At 29.3% G+C, this 22,006-nt stretch overlaps 1 protein-coding gene across 2 annotated transcripts; it reads right to left on the bottom strand.

The window, feature by feature from the left end:
* Positions 1-6,535: 6,535 nt before the first annotated feature.
* Positions 6,536-14,923, bottom strand: LOC117179113. Of its 2 annotated transcripts, none has more exons than XM_033370784.1 (2): positions 14,784-14,923; positions 6,536-6,941 (listed from the first exon to the last, which is right to left on the bottom strand). In XM_033370784.1, the coding sequence occupies exons 1-2, from the start codon at positions 14,838-14,840 to the stop codon at positions 6,690-6,692; spliced, it is 309 nt and encodes a 102-aa protein (XP_033226675.1). In that variant the 5' UTR covers positions 14,841-14,923; the 3' UTR covers positions 6,536-6,689. The 2 variants fall into 2 exon arrangements, with proteins under 2 accessions (XP_033226675.1, XP_033226676.1); XM_033370785.1 differs by lacking the exon at positions 14,784-14,923 and adding an exon at positions 7,021-7,127.
* Positions 14,924-22,006: the final 7,083 nt, after the last annotated feature.

Raw genomic sequence — 22,006 nt, 5'->3', positions numbered from 1 at the left:
CAAAGGAACACAGCCTCGAAGCGCGAAGCGTATACGGAACTCATTTTTTATAACGTGGTAACAAGATGAGAATTGAAAGCAAACTGAATGTTAAATCAAAAATCTTAATATTTTGACACCAAAATCATGTCGATACAGCTTACCGACTGCGAGTAAAGCCACCCACGCTTTAACTTGACAGACTGTAGCATGAGGTAAATACAAAATTGAGCGCGAAGCGCGAGAGATATAAATAAATGAACTTTCAACAAAAAGAAGTTAATTTTAATACAAATGGTTGAATTTTAAACTGAAAAATATATTTTTCAACCGAAAAATAAAATTTTCAAATTTTCAGTTTAAAACATTAGTTTCCAGCAAAAAAGAAACTTATTTCCAAATAGTTTAATTAAACAAAAAAAAACGAATTTTTCATCAAATAGATGATTCCTCGACCAAGAAGGTGAATCCCTAAAAAACAAGGTTAGTTTTCTAACCAAATCAACCAGATAATCATTTTGTCTTAAATATTTAAATCTTCAAACCAAGAAAAAAGAATTTTTTATATAGAAGTATAACTTTAAACCAATTATTTCATTTTTATAAAAAAAAGATGAACTTTTCTATGTAAAAGATATGAAAAATATCAGTGTTCTGTTCCCTGTAAATAAATTATATATAACTTCTTTTCCTGAGACTATCAACGAAACAAGCAGAGTTGATATTTTAACTAAAAAAAATTAGTTTCAAATAAAGAACAGTTTACTTGTACCAAAAAAAACGAATTTTTCAGCAAAAAGATGAATAATTGTTTTACCAAATAAAAACAAATTAACGAAATACATGAATTTCTAACCGAATAGTTGAATTTGCAACTAGAAAAGATCAATTTCCAATTGAAAACTATTCCATTTTTAACTAAGAATGAAATAGTTATATGTTTATATAACAAAAATAATTCTGAACCAAAATACGAATTTTCAATAGAATAATTAAACATTGAAGCAAAGAGATGAACTTTCAACTGACTATGATGTATCATTGAACAACAACAAAATGGAAATTCAATAAAAGAGCTTAAAATTCTCTTCATAAGATGTTTTTAACCAAGAAGATCAATTCCATAAAAATATGATAGTAAACTTTTTAACGAAGAAAAGATAGATTTTTCAAATTAGTTTTCTCAATTCAGATGGTATTTAAGGGCGTCTTCTAGTTTCAAGATTTCAAACAATCAATTTTTTTGGTGCATATTCGGATCTAGAAATTAGTAAAAACATGCTCTGGCATAGCCTATTATATCGCAAGTTTTTCTAATCATGTTTTATTCCATCATTTATATTTAAACTTATTTTCCTAAAAGACTTCTTAAAAAAAGTTTTGGTGAAACATTGAATAAAAATATTTCGAATATCGGGTCATTTTTCTAAAATTTTTCAGCAGGTATTTTGCTGGGTCAGGACACAAGCTTCTTTAGAAGGTCAGGACACAAGCTTCTTTAGAATTTTTTTTTTCTTAAAATTTTTACAGAGTTCATAAGCTCAAGAAAATAGGTCCAAAAAATTCTGTTTTAAAAAAAGTCGGCCATTTTTTAGAAATTTTGAAATCTTCAAAAACATTCGCATCCTGACCTATCCAATGTAATCGTACTTAAAGTCATAGGTATTTAACTTTTATTCCCCGCTATCTACAGAGCCAAAGCCTTTCCACCTATTCGAAAGTGACATTTTTGCAGAGGCGCGGGGTCGCGGGTGCGAGCACAATCTTTTTGACAATATTTTTTATGGGTTCGAAGAATGTATCAAATGGAAAACAACCGTTTCTATTTATCAAATGTCGTTCTTTGCAGTAAATTTCAAATTTTAGCTTGAAATCGTGGCCCGAAACTAGAAGACCTCCTTAAGGAAAAAAAAACGAGAAAGAGTGTATTAAGTTTTTTGAAAAGAGGGAAATAAAGAAGAATTTTTCAAAAATAAGGAAAAAAGAAAAGGCAAGAAAAGAGCGTGTGTTCTAAAATCTGAATGTGATTATGAAACTTATCAAGTTATAATTGAATTGTACGGTTGAATGGCCATCTATCATAAAATTTGCAAACTTTGTTTAAATTTATAAAAAGAAACGTAATAAACTTGAGGGGCCGTATTTAAATTGCGTAACAGCTTCAGATATGGGGATGTGGTTTAAAAGATTTTTTTGCGATTTTTTACGGAAGGGGGGGGGTGACTTTCATTCATGTACGTATTTTTTGGATATTTGCAAATGAAACAAACAACTAGCAGTAAATGTACAGTAATTTAATATGCATTTATTTTTACACGGTGAAGAAACAATTTTTAAAAATGCCAAGGTATAACTGTCAAGCAAAATTAATTTTTTAATTTTTCAGTTCGAATTTTAAATGGTTTAACTTCGCTCATAATAGATTCAAGGTTAATAATATTATTGTTAGTAACTTATTTGCTTTGTATTTATATTTATTTTATATCCAGCTTTTTCTGCCTGCAAATTATCTATTTGATTGTGAATTGTATTATTTTGTTATGAATTCAACAATTTTGTTAAAAAGTCATCCTTTCTGGTTGAAATATCAACCATTTTTAAAGAAAACTTACTTTTTGATTAAAATTCTTATTTTGATGTTGAAAAGCCAAATAATACATTTGTCTGGAGAAAATTCAACTATTTTGTGCGAATATGTCTTTTTAATTTATAAGTGCAATTGTTTAATTTGAAATTCAATAATTTTCTCCAAAAGTCTTCCTTTTTTAGTTGACAATTTCAATATTTATTACAAATGATTTTTTTTGTGTTGAAAATTCATGTATCTTCGTAGAAAACTAACTTCTTATTTAAAACTCATATTCTGATGTTGAAAGTCGTACTGAAATCTTTTTGAATAAAAATTGAACTATTGTCCAAAAAATTTTTCATTTTACTTGAAAATTTCATGTAGTAAAAACAGAACCCTTCTTGCATAAAAATGCAGTTTATTGGTCAAATATTCTAGAATAATTATGTTAAACAGTCATCCTCTTTGATTAAAACTTCAACTGTTTTGTTGAAAATTCAACTATGTATGTTGAAAATTAAGCTGATTTTTTTTGGTTGAATATACATTTGTTTTATTGAATATATATCTTTTTGTATTAAAAATAACGGTGCCTTCTTACAAAAAATACTTTTGGTTGAAGTCTCATATTCTGATGTTGCAAAGTCAAACTGAAATCTTTTTTTAGATAAAAATTAAAATTTTGGTTTGAAAAGTTTATCTTTTTGATTTAAAAAGTCGTTCGTTTTAGTACAAATTTAATCTTTCCTAGATGAAAATGCAACTTTTTCGTTAAAAATTATTATTCTTGGCTTGAGGATTCAACTTATCTGATTAAAACTTTTGGTAAAACCATTTTGTTAAGAAGTCTTCTTTTAAATATTAATATTTTCAGATGAAAATGCATCTCTTGAATTGAAATTTAAACTTGGTTTGAAATTTCCTTGGTTGAAAATTTACTTATTTCGTTGAATATTAATTTTTTGCTTTAAATTCATATGTTCTGATTGAAAATACAATTATTTTACAGAAAATTCGTATTTGTAATGGATTTTTTTAGGTTGAAATTTCAATTATTTTGTTAAAAATTTAATTATTTTGTTGAAAATTTAAGTATTTTGTTAAAAAATAATCTTCTATCTTTTTTTGTTGTTTAAAAGAAAGGAATAATTTAAAAAGTGATAAACTTGTATCTTAAATATTGTTTCATTTCATTTATAAAAGATCATGTGTTAAAAATATTACAAGATAGGATTCTAGTACTCAAATGTTAATGTTAAGGGAGAATGAAAAACTGGTAAGTTTTGAGATGGGATACGTCCCAGACGATTGGAAAGAAGCGATTATTGTACCAATATACAAAAGAAAGGGAAATAAATGAGACTGCTATAATTACAGAGGGATTAGCTTTTTAAGTACCGTAAGTAAAATATACTAAAAAATACTTATTCGTAGGGTAATGGGTTTATGCCAGGAAGGTCATGTACGGATCAGATATTTAGTTTTTTCGACGAAGCGGGTGTGGATCTCGAAACAGTAAGGGTACGTGGGTTAGCGTTCGCAGATGATAAGGTTGTTATGACAGAGTCAATCGAAGACTTACAAAGAATGTCGAATAAACTGAATGCAAATATAAAGAGCATGGGCCTCAAAATTAATGCAAATAGAACAAAAACTATGGTGTTCGAACGAAAGAGTGAGAAAACAAAATGCAAAATTGTATTAAAAGATGAGAGAATTGAACAAGTTGATAAGTTCGTATACTTTGGTATTTTATTTTCTAGGGACAGGAAGATAAATGAGGAATTAGATAGACGCATAAACGAAGGTCAGAAGGTTATTGGTAGAGCAGGTACTCTTATCAGAAGTAAAAATATATCAAATAAAGCTAAAATGGCAATACATAATTCTATATTTGTACCGACTGTACTATACGGTAGCGAGACATGGATCTAGCAAGGAAAAAATAAGAGTAAAATTAACGCACTTGACATGAGATTCTTGCGCATAATATGCGGGCAAACTCTGATGGACAAAGTGAGTAACATGATAATTTTCAAAGAATGTGGTGCAGAAGAGACGCTAGTAGACACATTGGAAAGTAATCGGTAAATATGGTTCGGGCATGTTGAGAGAATGCCAAATGAACGACTAACGAAACAAGTGTATCAGGGTAAAGTAAATGGCAGCGTGTCCAGAGGCAGACCGCGAAAAGAATGGTAAGAATTTGTAAATGAGACCCTAGTTAGAAGAGACATAAGAAGCCACAGAAACAAGGAGTGTCTACATGAAAAAATGCATGGACGTGAAAGAAACTATAGAGAAGTATGCCAGGACAGAAAATTATGGCAGCAAATAGTTAATAAATAGAGTGTCAGTGGAGTGAATGACACCTGAAACAAAAGCTCTTGGACACTAATGGACCTAAGTGTATCAATCTAAAAATTGTACAACCCCTTCTCCCATTACTCCCTTCCCCACCAAGTGAATCACGCCTACCCCGAAAGGGAAATATCTTAATGGCGTGAAAATAAAAAATATGCGAAAACTATTACAAAATAAGATTCTAGTATTCGAATCTTAATGTTAGGGTAGAATGAAAAACTGGTAAAGGCAAAATAAGGCAATTTCAAAATCAAGTTTTCACCCTGCAAAGTATGTTTAATCTTGAATAAAAAAGTTTCCATTGGTTTCAAGCCCCATACCTCAGATTATTTTTGTGAAACATAAATTACGTACAGTAAGGGGGTAAGGGAGAAGAAATATTTTGTTACGATTCTTTATGGGGCGAGGTGGTATTGGAGAGGGTATATAATCCGTTACGTAATTTAAGCGCGGTCCCTCAACGGGACCCGTTCATTTTTCGAAAAGGATAAAAATTAAGAAAGGTAAAATTTCAGAAGGGGTGATAACACATAATGGTAAAACTTAGGAATACCAAAAAGTCGGAAAGAGGAATAAATCAGAAATCCAAAACTCTGAATGTTATTTATTTGGAAACCAAAGAAGCGGAATGGATAAAAATTCGGAAACATTAAAAATAGGAATTTTTCTACTTTCCGCATTTTTCCTCGCCGTATATTTACTAATTCCTCATTTGTTTACCCTCCTAATTTTAACGCTTCCGAATTTTTACCCATACCGTTCCTTTGGTTTCCGAATAAATACCTTTCAAAGTTTTGGATTTCCGACTTATTCCTCTTTCCGACTTTTCGCTATTACTAGGTTTTACCATTATGTATTATAACTCATTCTAAAATTTTACCTTTCTTAACTTTTACCGTTCCGAAAAATGAACGGGTCCCCCCTCAACTAAGTTCGTAAAGTTACTTCGGCTGACCCCTCTCAAATTAGTAACGTGGTTTATGGATTGCATCTTGTGTAATTGAAATATTTTTTATACCCTTTTTAGTATATCCCAAAACAGAACTGAAAATTAATTACTGAAAATTGCTTCGATAGCACAATATGAGCATGAACGAACAATCAGCATTGAGTCATGAATTCGTCATAGCACCGTTCACCAGAGAATCATAATTAAACAATACCATGCAAAACCTAATTAGCATAATACTGAAGCCGCATACTTTTATGTGGGAAGTTATGTGCTTCAATTGATTAAAAATTTATTTTAAATTATCAACTATTTCTAATAATTAAAAAATAGTATCAAATTCTTTTTTTATTTTATAATAATTTATCTCGCATTTGGAACAAGAAAATTGGAATGAGTCAATGATAAGTGCGGCCAATTAAAATAAGTACCGTTTCAGCTTCTTTTAGTCATTCGATTATGTTACAAGCAATCCTCAAACAGGAAAAAAATTGTATTAGGAAGAAAGTGACCTTACTAAAAGTTTCGGCTTATTTAATCAAATAACAATAATTTCCTACATTCAGTCGAAAAATTTGGTTTAATCGACAAAATATTTAAGAAAATCAGCAAAAAAACACTGGAACGAAAAGCATGAATCAATAGAACACTTTGGCTTTTTTCACTCAATCAAACTTTATTTTTAAATCAAACAGATATATTCACACAAACGATTTTGTTAATTAATCGATTTTTTGTTACAAATAAACATTTTTGTTAGAATTAACAAAATAAAACAAAAATGATAAAATCAGTTTAGTCGTAATGGTCTGGTTAGAATGGCAGATTTTATGCGTTTGGTACTGGTGCGGTTTCTAATACGCTCATTGAAGTTTGAAGCTGTTCGATACTGACAATCACATTCTTCATTGCTTGAATAAATGGTTTCGTAAGCATAGGCATTTGTTCTGCCAAATTCATGCTTTGCATTTGTTCCATCACTCGGGAGATAACTTGCGAGGGCATTCCAAATGGTCGAGATTGTGGAGGTCTGGATTCTGTATCTACAACCACATCGTCGGCTGAGCAGTAGTGAAACATCTGTAATGAAATACAATTTTTTTATAAATTTACTTTTTCATTTTGCAAAATGGGGTGTAATTTGTAAATAAATTCAAACCTATAAGAGAAAAGAACCGGCTGCATGATTTCAATTACAAAATTTGTTAGGACCAAGTTGTCAAATTGTAATAGGTTTCAGCTTTAATTAAGTGCACTGTAAAGCTGAATTAAACATTTTTTTTAAATACAAATTAAAAATATAATAACTTTGAAGATTTAGCATGCACTTCTTATCATAGCTTATAAAAGATTTGAATTACTAGAAAAAAAAACATTTGTCCCACGCTTGAGATTTTTTTTCGTCTAATGCAATTTTTAAATAAAAATATAAACTTAATATTAATATAAATTTTTTTTATTTTATAGTATTTTTTATAATTGGAGAAAATAAACATCTTAACTTCATAATTAATATACAATAATTTTGTACAATATACAGACAATGAAATAATTGCAATTTTGTTCCAAAATATTTATTTTCAAACAAAAAACTGATATGATGCTTTATTTATAATTTTAAGTTTGATTTTAAACAAAATTTAATTCACATCAAAATAATCTATTAAAGAGGAAAAATGTCAACATATTCTATCATTGTTCAATTTTCATCAAAAAACTCTAACATAACACAACAAAAAATAGCTTAAGATTGTATCTCTTCTGATGTTTAATTCCTATTATTTTCATTAACACTTCATTTCTATAATACTTCTCTCTAACCTGATGTTTTTTGTTTAAAATGGTAAATTTCTCATCGAAAATGTTAAAAAATAACCTCAAATTGTTCAGATACTCATTTCTGGTATAAAACGCCAACAAATCCAAAAATGATAAAAAATTTCAATTTAAAAATTCACAATGATAATCTAAAGAATAACGATAAACTGAAAAACTTTATCATTTTATTAAATTGAAAATACCAAATTTCGATAAAAAAACTCAAACATAACAAAAACGGCTCAAAATTGTAAATCTTCTTTTAAACCTAATATTTTTAGTCTAATAACAGAATTCCATTAAACAAATTTTAACATGATTTTCAATTGTTATAAAATTGGTAATCTTTTTAAAATTTAATGATTCTTTGATAAACATACCAATTTATGTCAAAATATACTACAATATTTTGAAATTGTAAGAAATGCTAAATCTTGTTCCAATTATGACCATTTTTATTTTAAAATAAAAATTGTCGACGCTAAACGCCAGCTTTATCTAAAATTCTTCAAAAATTATGAATATTTTTTTTTAATTAAGAAGGCAGTCTGCTATCTTCAATGACTTTTTTCAAACATTTTTTTCTTAGAGTAAAATTAATTTGTAACTGTAAAACTTTTAGTAGAGAAAAGAAGTGGTTTAAAGGTAAAACAGGAATTGAAAACAAATTTAATGTAAATATCGATGGTACGGCAGCCTGAAGTTAATCCATGTTTGAAACTAGCTGACACGATATCTCGACTTCGAGTTATCACAGATAAAAAAATTGTGAAATTGTTAAAATATAAAAAAGTAGCTATCGCGTGATTTGGGATACTTCACTTGTGATAAAATACAACAGAATGGCGGACTTTTGACCTTTTTTAACTTCAATTGTTTAAAAAAGATTTCAAAAGTTCGCTATTTCGTTGTATGTTATCACATGTGAATTATCCTAGTTCACACGATTGTAATCTTCTATGATTTTAAGCTACTTTCTATATTTTTATAATTTCACAACTTTTTCTATTTTATATGGCTCGAACTCGAGATATCGTGTCAGCCAGTTTCAAAGAGAGAATAACTTTAGGCTGCCGTACCAGCGATTTTCATTCTCCGACGAAAAACACTAAGCTTTTAAATTGTATTTAAAAAAAAACTCTGTGGATTTAAATATAATAATTTTTGTTTGAAAATACAAAAATCAGGAGAAAAATACCAACATAAGTTAAAATTCTTGGCAAATTTTTAATATTCTTTATAATTTAACAATATTCTGAATCGAAAATACCAAAATACCAATAATTTTCAACGGAAAGCATAACTGATAATTGTTCAGACATGTAAATATTTTACTGAAACTGAAATTGTTTTTTAATTTATTTTTAAAGAAGGTTCTCAAATCACCTGCAAGTGCAGAAGTGAAGTGCAGAAACAGTGCAGAAGGCTGGTGACCTCAGCATAAAACATCAACCAGCTATGACTCTCAGTTCAATCACCCCCCCCCTCCCCCACTTCTACATTAATCGAGGTTTGTTGGGACTATCGTTGTAACTAGACTCTACACGCAAGTCGCTTTGAGAGACTCTTCTAGGAAACTGTTGGGAGATAAATCAGCAGGGCACCACAAAATACGCAAGCTGTTTACTGCCGTGTAGCACGAGGAAAACAGTATCGAGCGCGAAACGCGAGATAAATATATTATTGAGCACGAAGCGCGAGAACTAACAGCCGCGCGCCTTAGGCGCGCTCAAACTTGTGAGCAAGATTCTCACGAAAGATTCTAGCGAGCTTTTAACCAAATAAAACCCAGAAATATATAAATGAGAAAAAAGTACTTTTCCGAAATTTAGGATGAAGAGTGTATGGGATAATATTGATTATTTTTATTTAAAGTATAAGATCTTTTTGAAGTAAAACTTCTTTTGACATAGGAGTAAATAGAAGAAAAACTCTCTGCACTCTCTTAATATTAATTTTCAATTAATAATTAATAGTAACGATTTTTTTAACGATACAAAGTAGGTAAGTAACATTAAGCTAAAGAATTACACTTTTGTCGTTCATTGTTTCGTCACAGCTTAACGCATAACTCACATAAAAGTTATTTGTCAACTATAATTAGTTAGTACTACTAAATAAAATATGTTTCAATTTACTACAATACACTTTTCTAAACAAAAGTTTTTCAGAAAATTGTGTTGATTTTTTATTTTCACTCTTAAACGGTTGGTGTTGCTTATGTGCAATTATTTGGAATGAGCTTGTGGATTAAAGAAATAAGTTTTCGCAAAGCTCACGTAAGCACTGATATAAGCAAGCAGCATCCGGTGCAACAAGTACCTGCATATTATCGTTATCCTAGCTGTGAGTTTGCACTTGATCTTGATTACGACTAATGCTCGGTCTCACATAGAAACCAACCATTACCATTACGCCAGCTGCTGCATTTGCATTCGATTGCTTTTACAGTACAAGACTCTATTCTAATGTCATATTCCACGTACAAATCGTATATCAGGTAAACCATTCAATGAAACGTGAGCGTTTTTCCTCCAAGAGAAGAAGTCATATTGCAGATTCAATACAAGTGCGGCACGTTCCCAATTAAATTATACCTTGAGATTTATATCGAATTTTGGCAACAATATGGTTTAATTCATTATACAAGATCGAACACTAAGTTGTGACAAATTTGGTGAAATCGTCTTTTAATGTTTAGTATTTTACTGGCAGAAAATTGATTTTAATATAAAAGTAAGGAGTCTAAATATATAGACAATTCTCCTAAACCTGAAGGTGTTTCAAACAATTCAGGGTTTCGCAAGATTTGTTCTGCGTCTACAATGATAAACTGTTTAATACGCTGCAGGATAGAAGTTCTAACCAAAAAATACCAACACTGTTCCGACCTAGGTTGCTGATCATATACTCGGGTCCATTAGTATCCAAATTCTTTTGTCTTAGGTGTCATTCACTCCACTGACACTCTTTACACAAAATATTTGTCAACAAAATTTCTTTCCTCTCATATCTTTATATGCTTTCTTTACGTCCATGTATTTTCTTATGTAAGCTGAAAGCTCTTGTGTTTCTATGGCTTTTTATGTATCTTCGAATCAGGGTCTTATTTACACATTCCAACCGTTCTTCCCATGGTCTGCCTCTAGACACACTGCCATTTCATTTACTTTGATACACTTGCATCTGAGATGACTGAGAAAGGTAATATTCCCCTTAAAGTGTATCCTGCCTGTACTGATGATGGATTAAAGTAAGTTTCCCTTAAAATAGCAGAAGAAGAACCTGATTTAAAACCTACTGCAACATCGAAATTGAATACACCGGATGGAATGGCTTCATGGAGAATTTAACGCAGGAGCAAAATTTTGAAATGTCCACCATCAATTTTTTAACATTCATCAATGCAGCACCAAGTGACTGTAATACACTGCACACTGCTATAAAGGTCTCTTTAGAAAATGTAACATCCGCAAGCATTAGAACATATATTATAACGTCCGATCAGCTTCTGTATATGAAAGCTAGAGACATAGCCTTAGCCATGTACTTATCTGACGAGGTTTTAATTATTGTCAGATTAGATGGATTTCATGCGATGTTCACATTCATGGGTAGCATCGGCTACATAATGGGTGGAAGTGGGATTAAGGAAGCTCTCACTACAGTCTATGCTGAAAACGCATACAACACATCATGTCCGAACATGCATACGCGAGAGCGGTACGAGCTCATATACTGCTGCTCTTTCAAAATTAATTTTTGACGATCTTATGAAAAACAACTCAGAATTTTTGGCTTTCTCGAAAGATGAAAATAGTTTTAAAACTTTAAATGTGCTTAATTTGGCAGAAATAAAAAAATCATGTTTTCAAGAAATTAGTCGACATATTCCAGAGCAAAATGTCAGAACTCGAAAAGAAAAGAAAAATTGCCAAATTCTGGATCAGTTACTTTCGAATGGTAATAACATTGAAAGATTTTATTGCTGCTAAGCAAATAGGGGATTAGGATTTGCACCTGTATACAACTCAGCTCATGATTCCAGATTAATATGCGTCAGGGCATATTCTACATGCTAAGTACAGTAAAATGTATGAATTTCTATGTAGCAGTCAACAGGCATTATACGTCTTATATTTTTAAAAACTTTTTACTGTTGCAAAAAAAAAGTATTGCGATTATTCCGTGACCTTCTATGGGGAATTTTAACGTAGAATCCTAATTTCAACAATTTAAAAGTTTATTTTGCTGTTTTTTCTAGTGTTTTTAAAGGGAACCGAATGGGGACCCCATGGGGTCTTTACGGGTACTTTGTAAAGGCCCCATTCGGTTCCTTCGGTCCGCCAGGGTATTTATTTTAAGAAATCAGAAAATTGCATTTTCGGGTTAGAGTTACTGCCGAACAGCCATATAAAATAATTTTTTTAAATAAACGTACCTAAATTTTTGATATAGCTTCAAGAAATATTAAAACAAATCTCCTTTTCTGATTCATTATTATTTTATTATTTATTATTTTAAGGTCTGTCTTAGCCATTGCTCATTAATAAAATCTTCCCTGCCAGAATCAAAAAGAATATTACTCATTATTATTCATTATTATTATAATTATCGTATTATATTATATAATTGCATTAGATATTTCTCTGAGCCACGAAAACACAGGCTACGTTTGCAAACAAATGCAGCTTGTTGTGCGTCTTGAAATTATACCAGTGACTGCAGCCAGACATACACAATATCCAGAGTCTTGCATTTTACAGGCGCAAAGATACTACACTTTCAATTAGAAAAAATAAATAAACAGAAACAAGAACATTTTCTGCAAAAAGCTCTATCTCAAAGCCGGTAGAACTGCTTTAAAATTATGTGGTAAAAATATTACATGAAACAAGTAATCTTTTTAGCAATTCACAGAATTGTCGAAGTTTAGGAATTTCACATAATTTCATGAATTCTATCAATTCCACGAATTGCTTTCATTTGATACATTCCTTGAATTCTACAAATTTATTAAATTTCATGAATTCTAGGAATTCCATAAATTCCACGAATTCATTTATTTTCATGAATCCCATAATTCCACGAATTCTCTGAATGTCATAAATTCCATATATGTCATGATTTCCTTGAACTTCATAAATTCATTCAATTTCGTGAAATATTTCAAACTTTAAAATTCCTTTAATTTCGTGAATTCGATGATTTTCACGAATTCCTTGATTGTTATGTATTTATTTTATTTCATCAATTTCACGAAATTCATCAATTCCTTGAATCCTATGAATACCTTGAATTTCATAAAATCCATTAACTCCATCAACTCATTGAATCCCGTGACTTCATTCCACTTGAAAATTCTTTCGATATTTCAATTCTACGGTGAGTCCCGAGAGACGCACATTTTTTTTAAATTGTTCAGTATAATTGTTGTCGAGAAATCCCGCCACAAATATGATACAAAATTGCTCCTGGCTACTGGACTATCATCGTAAAATTCCAATACAAATAAACTTTCAATAAATTTATTGGAAGTTTGCAACAGAATTTTTTTCTAGTGATATATACAAATACCAATGGATTTCGATGCTCTGAGCTGAACCTGTCAACCGGATTTGAAATGGTATTGATTAAATCATTTTTTAATCATTTGAAACATCGCAAAGCATGGTAAAAAACGAAGGGTCGGAATAAAAAACAGAAAACACCTGTAGATTCATCTAGAAAACATTTAAATCTAACCTTGACCATTTATTTAAAATCTAAAAGTTACGTATAAATGAATTGTTTATCTTTATGGAAATATTATTGTTTAAACAAATTAAATTTTATTAAGATTCGTTCAACTTTTTTTAATAATTTCTAAACTCATGCAAATATACGTTACTAAAGAGGTTAAATGGGCAGAATCTCCAAACTTGCAAAATGACCAAAACAAAGTTTGGACCATTTAAAAAAAATATGAAACGAAAAGTTCGATCGAAAAACCAAAAGCCCTTTTGAATTAATTTCCAAAATATCTAGTTGTGCCCCTTTCAAATCATCTTTCAAACAATGAAATAATTTTTAAATAATTTTAAGCTTTGCTAGGCATAATAAAAAAATTTCAAAACATTTTTATACAATTGAATCATTTAATCATATCTTCAAACGTTTCAACTCAGTTTCAAAAATAAAGGATCCGATCGGAAAACCGAAAACACTTTTGGATTAATCTTCAAACTATCTGTTTGCCCTTTTTTGGTTATTAAATATTTTTAAGCAATTAAATAATTTATTTATAACTTCAAACGCTGCAAAAAATGAAAAAAAAAATAAATAAAAACTACTTTGGATTCGTCTCTGAAATATCTCGGTGTACCTTTATTTTTAAACTTCCTTTTAAACAATTATATAATTTTTCAATACACTTAAACTTTACAAAGAATGGTAAAAATGAAGCGTCCGAATAGATTCTTCTCCAGAATATGTAGGTATGTTTTTTTACAACCTTTTTTTAAACAATTAAATCATTTTATAACGTTATGCAATTGTTATTTTCAGAAAACTAAATAATTTATACATAACCTCAAACTTTGCAAAGCATGATAAAGAAACGAACGGTTCGATCGAAAAACTGAAAAAGCTATTCAAAGCTATTCAAAGCATAATAAAAAAACTAGGAGTCCAAACCATTTTTTGATCATACTTTGCAAAGTTTCAGATTTTCAAAAGATTATTTAATAAATGAAAAAATGGTTTTAAAGAAAAAAAAGAAGCACACAGATATTTCGGAGATGCATCCAAAGGTGTTTTCGGGTTTTCGAAATGTTCAAATATTTATCGTTTCAAGCAAAAACAATTTATATTTTCGTATTTAAAAATTTCATTCATCAAATGATTATTAATACTTATAGTAGTAAATGTAATAAATTTTATTAAGTATTGTTGTGTCAATAAAATTTTATACTCACTTCACTTTTTAAAAATAGAAAATTAATTTCTATTTAGGTTGATATTTTAGATGGAACATTTTGGGAATATTTTTTAATATTTACATGACTTTTGACTTTTTGAAATTCATAAAACAAAAAACTACACTTTCGGTTAAAGAACATATACCTCTGAAGTGAGAAGAATGATGAGGACTGAGAAGGTGACTCGTAGAGTACCGAACATTTTTAATCCTTGATGAGATTGAAACTTCTTGGATTGGTTGTTCTTGATTTATTAACTTCAAACAGTTTTTACTCCTAAATGGAAAATAAATGAGAGATTCTTGAATTTATACGAAAACACTGTAAGTGAAAACTAATTGTATCTGTTTATGCATTGGATCGTGAGGAAATGCAAGCCTCTGTTTTCAAAGTTCTGCACGTACATGCAAACTATGCTTCGATAAACTGAAAGATATAATATTCGGTTACGTTTTAATCAACTGAGATACTTTAAGTTTATCCATTATAGGATGAGGTAAAAAATAAAGTGGACATTTTTTCTACATTTTTTTCAAGTCAAGTAGTGTTAGATCACATAATTCTGTAATTTATTCAAATAAAAATAATAGTGGAATAAAAAAAAAATAAAAATAAACCATACAATTTATCCAAATATTATTCGTTTTTAAAATGTCAATTTATTTTTTATTACTCATCTTGAATAATAAATTTTCCATAAAAAAATATAATCAGTAACAATTACTGTAGGTCAAAATTTAATGGAATTGCGAAAGTTTTAAGTCTTTAAAAATGCTCCGATTTTAATGAACGAGGACTTATTTTCTTCTTTCAACAATATTAGGCGAGACTTCCCTATCTTTAAATTTCAAACTTACGTCTTATCTTCTAACAATTACTTGGATGTAATTTTAAATTAATTTTATGAGCATGAAACAATTGATAAAAAAGTGAGAATAATTTGAAAATATAAGGTGGTTAATTCTTCTGAAATTATTTAAGCAAGAAGAGAATAAACTTCGAAGAAATTGCATCCACTGTAAAGTGGGAAATGTATGTGCATGTATGTGTATGCTACAAGTAGCTTATTTTCATAATTTGTTTCATGCCTAATATATTTATAAATTTTGATAATTCTTCCATAATATCATTTGTAGTCAAGAGGAGAAAAACGTTGCTTTTGGTAAGCCCTACAAATGTTTATTGTTCAAATCGTAAAAATTACCATTAAAAAATAAGCAAATTAATTTTTTGCAAACCCACACAATGTACAATAAGATGTTAATTAACAACATTAATTTGTTATAGAATGTGCACTTTTTCAATTATAAAAACAAGAAAATAAAAATACATTTGTTTCTATAGCAATGCATTTTATGAATTGTAGAAATATAAATTTATTGAAATGATACATTTTTAGGAGTAGGTAAGAATAAAAATTAACACAAAATGAAATACAAATATCGAAGTAATTATGAAAAATAAATTTTTTACTTCATTAACAATATCTAAACAGACAATACCAGACCGTGGTACATAAATAAATTTAATATAGATTGGATAAAATAGTGTTGAAAATGACGTAGAAAATTTCACAATTTTGACAAAATCGAGTGCAAAGCACGAGATACGTAAGTGATAAGAATATCTTCGATTAGCCGAAGAAGTTTTAATAAAAGAGAATTCACCATCACCAAATGACAGTTTTAGATGCTTTCACCGTTAATTTTAATAGGTATGTGCACAAATATAGATAAACTACAAAGTCCAAGCGCGTACGTGCGATAAATATATTATTAAACGTGAAGCACGGGATAAATTTGTTATTGCTTGTGAAGCACGAGATCCAACAGGTGCGCATCTCAGGTGCGCTCAAACTTGCGACAGGAGCGAGCTGAAGGCGCAGCGTGCGATAAGAGTTTGCCTGCGTAGAAGACAGATTTATCTGTTTGTTTTTTACTTTTCGGTCAAACTTTTGCTGAAATTCGATACTAATTTCACTATTTTTTCACTATTCACTATTCTTCAAAGAAGTAAAAAACCCACAAAAAAGTAAAATGCTATTAAATTTTTTAGTGTTTGTTTTTCTAAAAAAACATATGTACATGAAAATCGTTTAATTTTACCAGATTGTTGGTACTATTTTCGTCGATTTCATTGGTATCTTAAAAGAAGAAAAACGAACATTTCAGACATTTTTTATCAGTTTTCGTGGAGTTATGTAGTTTTTTAAATTAAATTATTTATTTTGATTATTTCAGGCATGTTTGCGATAACATAGACTACAAGTTTTCAGAAGAAACTATTTGTAGTATGTAAAATCTTTTACATTTCGTGGATTCTTGAAATGAAAATAAAAATAGTCTTTCGACCCACCTCACACCTACGGCTTTAACGATCACATTCACATTACGAAACTCGCTTTTCGCGCTCGATTATTTTGGTCAAACTGAACAACTTCATCAAGTTAATTTGTAAATTCTGTAAAAATCTACAAAAAGCACGCTTTAACATTATGGATCTCTTAAAAACCAAAATTGCATATTTTTGAAAATGATCCAACTTTTGGAACTTCTGTCTAATTGATAAATTTCATGATAATAGTTTCGATGAACATATATTTTATATCTACTAGAAATTTGGATTAATATTTCTTTATCTATTAAAAAAGTTTTTTTTCCCTTCTTCGAAAATATTTAAAATGTTAAAAAGCATATGACATTTGGAAATTGTTTCTAATCGAAAATCTTAACTAACATAATTTCTAAATATATTTGATATCTAGTGATGAATATGAACGAAATTTTCTAATCTTTTAGACAAATATTGTTTTCTATTTTTCTGAACATGTCCAAAATTTTGCACAGTATATCACTTTTCTAATTTTTAAGGTAATGAAAAATTTTGTTTGGATAATTTGAAATTCTTCTACCCATCTATAAGAAACTTTTAAAAAATCCCTAAAATATCACGAAAAAAAAATTTGCAAATTTTAAAAATACTCTAAATTTGTTTTATTTTGGTTGGAATTATCTGCTTGACGAACCTAACCTTTATTTTGAGAACATTAAGAAGTGTGTCAAAGGCTGACTCTATTGCACAAATCTATTAAAAGTGAGCGTGGCTACAACATTCAGGTAACCACACATACAGACATTCAGACAGACATACATACAGACAGACACCGGTAAAATTGTATGATTTTCGGATTCTGTGAGTGTCAAAACTTAAAGATCCGTTGAAAATAAGAGATCGAAAATTTGAACGATTACATTATACACTTATGAATAAGAATGTAAAGATTGAAATTTTAATTTTTTCGCTGAAACAGGTAAGAGTAATAGCACAGGTAGGTACACGTAAAGTTGTAGAATCAGATGGCGATCAAAAATATGATTTTTGAAGAGGACGTTATTTGACACGTATTTTTCTGATTATAGAAAAAAATTGTCTGCGAAATCCAAGTTTTTGAACCCAAAATGTACTGGCGCGAAAAATTTGCCCCTTAGGAAGGACATTAGAGGCTAAGGAATTTTGAAATTCTTCAATATTTCCGGGTTCGTATGACTTTCAAAGTTTCAATTTTGCACGCATTTTTCAAACAATTTTCGATGCGCCAAAAATTACGATGCATTTGTTGTAAGTACAGTTTTTTTCAGTGAAAATAATGAAAAAAAATACGTTTATTCTAGGATTCGTGCGATTGCACATTTTTTTAAATAAAACTAAAGTTGCAGTACCGCAAAGTTCCTCAAATTCATTTAAAGAAACACGCTATTACTCTTCTAATATGTAAAACAATAGTTTTTACTCTGCAAGTTAAGACTATTTTCCCTGGGACAGTCGATAATAGTTTTTTAAAAATATTTATTAAAAATTAAATAAATGAAAACTACAATCACAAATTCAAATTATTTTTATTTTTTGAAAAATACGATTCAAAACACACTTAAAGACAACAATATTTTTAATAAGAAACTTTTTGTAAAAAAAAACATTATTATAATTTTAGAACAGCATTTTATTTTTCTCTTTTAAATCGAATAACGTCTGCATAATTCAAGAGTTAATTTTATACTTCATTTTGTTAAATTTACTTAAAATTCAATTTTTCCAATTTTCTGAAGAAAAAAAAGAATTTGATAGTTTTCGCGGTTTCCAAATTTCCAAATTTTTTTTTCAAAATATAGAACTATGGCCACAGATGGCAAGTATTTATAATTTAAACTGTTGAAACTTCTTGCATCAAATAAATTAAAGAGTTCGGATTCTTCAGGCTAGAATTATAACTCTTGTTTTCAAGTATTCTATATCAAAAGTATTAAAATTAGACATTCTCAATCAATGATTCTTGTACTCGTATGCTAGCGAAATCGAATTAACTTATTTATTAACTTTATTATATTTATTATTATTATTATTATTATATATATTATTATTATTATATTTACTAACTTATTATACTAACCATAAGAATGAACAAAAATCACAATTTCCGGTTTTTGTTAAAATGTTCATTAAATGTTTTTTTATTACTTAAAAACAAGTAAATAATTGCGCTTTTGCAGAGATTGACTCATTATATATAACACTATGTCAGAAACTTTGAAACATAAATATTCCGAGCCGAGCTCGATCAGAACCCGTCTTGAAATTTTGGCATAAAAATAGCCAACACAGAGGATTAAGTTTTTTTTTTGAAGTAGCTCGACTAGTCCCCGACTAGGCCCCGGCTTGGAATGTTCAATAAACAGAAGCCAAATAGCTGCCGACCAGTCCCCGGCTAGGGAGATTGCCTGAAGATGTTCTCCGACTAGCCCATGAAGTCGGCCAATTTTACGTGATTTCGATCCGCCATATTGAATCCGATGTTTTGAATTTCGGAATTCTGATTCTAGATTCAGGTTGGGAGATACAAATAACCTCGTAATACCAATTTTTAATTAAATCCGTCAAATCATCAGGAACTTTCCTTCATGACGTGTATACACGTCGCTCGCTGGCTCAAAGTGGCCCATGACGGGTATAGTTAAAGTCTAGGTATAATTTTTTGTCTTGAACATATTGAAAACTTGAAACAAATTTATACCTTAAACGACTTTTCAGAACAAAATTTTTTTAGTTATTCTTATCAGATTAGGCTCTAAGCATAACCAGAAATGACCCCGGCTGAACTTATTTTCGAGTTAACATAAAAATAGAACGGTTGACACAAATCAAGACGAGCAAACAAGTCGATAATTAAAAAACTTTTTTTTTTATTCCTGAGGTCGATTTATGTCAAAATGTGTTAAGAAATAAGGTTTGAAAATCAAATAATATGATAATATTATCATAATAATATAATATAATAATAATATAAAATACAATAAAATAATAATAATAATATAATAATATCAAATAATATGATATAATATCTTATAATAAAATCAACATTTTTTACCTTTTTCCTAGTTAATTAAGATTATCTAATGTAAATCGCTGTCTAATGTAGGGTACTTCCCATTACACAATGCGAATGTAAAATTTGAAGCCTCCTATGCTCTGTAAATGAATGTACGTTAATCACGATTAAAAGCCTGTTTCGGCGAGACGATGCGATGATGTGCAGTAGGGCACGACGCTTTTCACTTACACGAGATGTATACATGTACTTGATCTCGTTAAAGCTGTAAATCAAAAATTAACAAGTGACGACCGTATACGATGCTATGACTTCGTTCTCGACTACGGCAATTCGGACGTATTTTCATGTCGCCAACAACCGCAACGTCGAGGACGTCCTTTACATGCAAATGCTTGAGTAAGGAAGCGTAAATGCCAAAAACTGAGTTTTACAGGGACACAAAAAATTGTCAACTCATTAAATTTTTCCATCATAAATATAAAAAAGAAGATCCCGAGTTATTATAGAACTCTATTGAATCATGAAAGGAGTAATCAGGAAGACGCAACCATCTCCGAGTGGACTCCTGTCAAAGAAATAAACAAAACGCCGTACGTCCCAGGTGAAAAAAAATCTATGCAGTTTGAGTTGCATAATTTCACAGAATTTCTACATCACAGAAAAACAAAATGTAATCTAACCAGCGATTTTAAAGTAATATCTACCTGCAAGCAAAATTACCTTTACATGTTAAGACTTACCCACCATATGAGAAATGGTTACCATGTCCACTCTATTTAATTTTTAAAATTTTTTATTGGCAAAGAATCAAATTTATCTACTTGAAAATTAGCCACATTGGCAAAGATAAATTTTCAGTTAAAAACTACATTTTTTACCACAAAACAATGATGTTACAACAAATCAATTTAATAGTTAAATTTTCAACTAAAGACAAATTTTAAACTAAAAAAAGGGAAATTTACAATGGAAAATGCAATATTTAATTTTTCAAGTAAAAAAAAATTCCACAAAACGCAAGTTGAATTTTTAACAAAATAGTTCAGTTTGTCGCCAAAATAGTTCAATTTTTAAGCAATTGGATGAAACATGTTCATAAAAATGAAATAGTTTAATTTTCAGTTAAAAAATTAATTATTAACATAAGCAACATATTTTTATGAAAATATTAAAATTTCCAACTAAATAAATCCATTTTTATCCAAATGAATAACCTTTAAAAAAATTACTTTTGAACAAAATTGTCTAATCTTGAGCCAAGCAGATTCATTTTTAACGAAACATTTTATTTGTTAACCAAAACATCCATTCTTAAACAAAAACATTAATTTTCTACCAAAAAACGCAAATTTTCAACAAAGTACATGAATTTTCGACAAAATAGTTAAAATTTCAGCTGAAAAATATGAATTTTCAAATGAAAATAAAATAGGTACATTCTCCAATAAAAAATTAATCTTTTAACAAAAAAATAAATTTTCAACCTGAGGAATTTTAAATTAAAAAGGCAAATTAAGAATAAAAAGCGGAATATTCAGGTTTTCGGACAAAAAACCATTTTCTAAAAACAGAAAATTTTAATTTTCCAAAAAACAGTAAAATCTTTCACCAAAATAGTCCAATTTAAAACCAAAAAGATAAACATTCAAGCAAGAACCTTAATTTTCTACGAAAAAAACCAGATTTTAATAAGAGACATAAATTTTTAACTAAGGAAGACAAACCTTTCACAAAAAATGAATTAGTTAATTTTGTTGTTAAAGAAAGTTAATTTTTAACCAAAATAAACCATTTTTTAGAATAAACTTGTTCAGTTTTCAAAAAATTAAATTTCAACCAAACATTTGAATTTTTAATAAAAATTTCACGTTTTAACAAGATCCTCCCGGGAAGGGATTCCGACAATGCTCCTCAACGGAGAGGAAATTGCCGCGCTGCGAACTGATTCGCTTGTGTGTCACATGCTATTGGGAGGAAATGGG

The sequence above is a fragment of the Belonocnema kinseyi genome, chromosome 8 (assembly GCF_010883055.1).
Source record: "Belonocnema kinseyi isolate 2016_QV_RU_SX_M_011 chromosome 8, B_treatae_v1, whole genome shotgun sequence".
In the NCBI taxonomy this organism is placed as follows: Eukaryota; Metazoa; Arthropoda; class Insecta; order Hymenoptera; family Cynipidae; genus Belonocnema; species Belonocnema kinseyi.
This window is presented reverse-complemented; position numbering and strand designations above follow the sequence as displayed.

Bases quoted from the DNA above. Each gene is read 5' to 3' on its own strand.
- LOC117179113 (XM_033370784.1), bottom strand. From the start codon at position 14,840: ATGTTCGGTACTCTACGAGTCACCTTCTCAGTCCTCATCATTCTTCTC. The intron at 6,942-14,783 runs GTATATGTTCTT...ATTTCATTACAG, and splicing joins TCATTCTTCTCACTTCAGAG to ATGTTTCACTACTGCTCAGC.